Genomic DNA, 555 nt, shown 5'->3' on the forward strand with positions numbered 1-555 from the left:
CCCTCTGTGCTCACTGCCCATTCCCCCCTCCACACACACACACACCCTGCTGGCTTCTCTCTATGGGAACCTGTGACTCTGCCCGAGGGCTTTCTCCATGGAGCAGAGCAGAGAAGCCCCTGATGAGTGATAGTGTGACTGTGCCAACCATCCACCAGGAGGATGGGGTAGACTCCAACCCAAGACACAGACACTGACTTGGTCACCGAAAGAACATTATTTCGAAAATTAAGGCTACAGGTGTAGATGCTCCCCCTTCCGTGGTCTCTGTCCACTCCCACCAGACACTAAGGTACCTTTTTGGCCATAAACACCTTCTGTAGAATTACCTCTAAGCTCCCCCAGATCGTGGAGGCTGGATGGGCCTCCCCTTCACAGCTCAATATGCTCTGTTTGGGGTGACATCCTGGCTGTGTCCTGGGCAAGGAGCTCGGTGAAGAACGCCACTTCCTCATGTTTCAGCTTCTGGGCTGCCTGGGTGGGGACCCCAATCTGCAGGTACCCTTCCTTCTGGTCATACACGGGCCAATGGGGCAGCCCCTCCCCGTTGGGGTT

The 555-nt window shown here is 55.7% G+C and overlaps 1 protein-coding gene across 1 annotated transcript in view; it reads right to left on the minus strand.

The window, feature by feature from the left end:
* Positions 1-223: 223 nt before the first annotated feature.
* LOC102241738 (liver carboxylesterase) overlaps positions 224-555 on the minus strand; it is a 23,678-nt gene continuing 23,346 nt past the window's right edge. Inside the window, exon 10 of the mRNA XM_014532589.1 lies at positions 224-554. Coding sequence (XP_014388075.1) covers positions 373-554 — 182 coding nt within the window. The 3' untranslated portion in view covers positions 224-372. The remainder of the gene's footprint in view (position 555) is intronic.

The sequence above is a fragment of the Myotis brandtii genome, unplaced genomic scaffold, assembly GCF_000412655.1.
Source record: "Myotis brandtii unplaced genomic scaffold, ASM41265v1 scaffold899, whole genome shotgun sequence".
Taxonomy (NCBI): domain Eukaryota; kingdom Metazoa; phylum Chordata; class Mammalia; order Chiroptera; family Vespertilionidae; genus Myotis; species Myotis brandtii.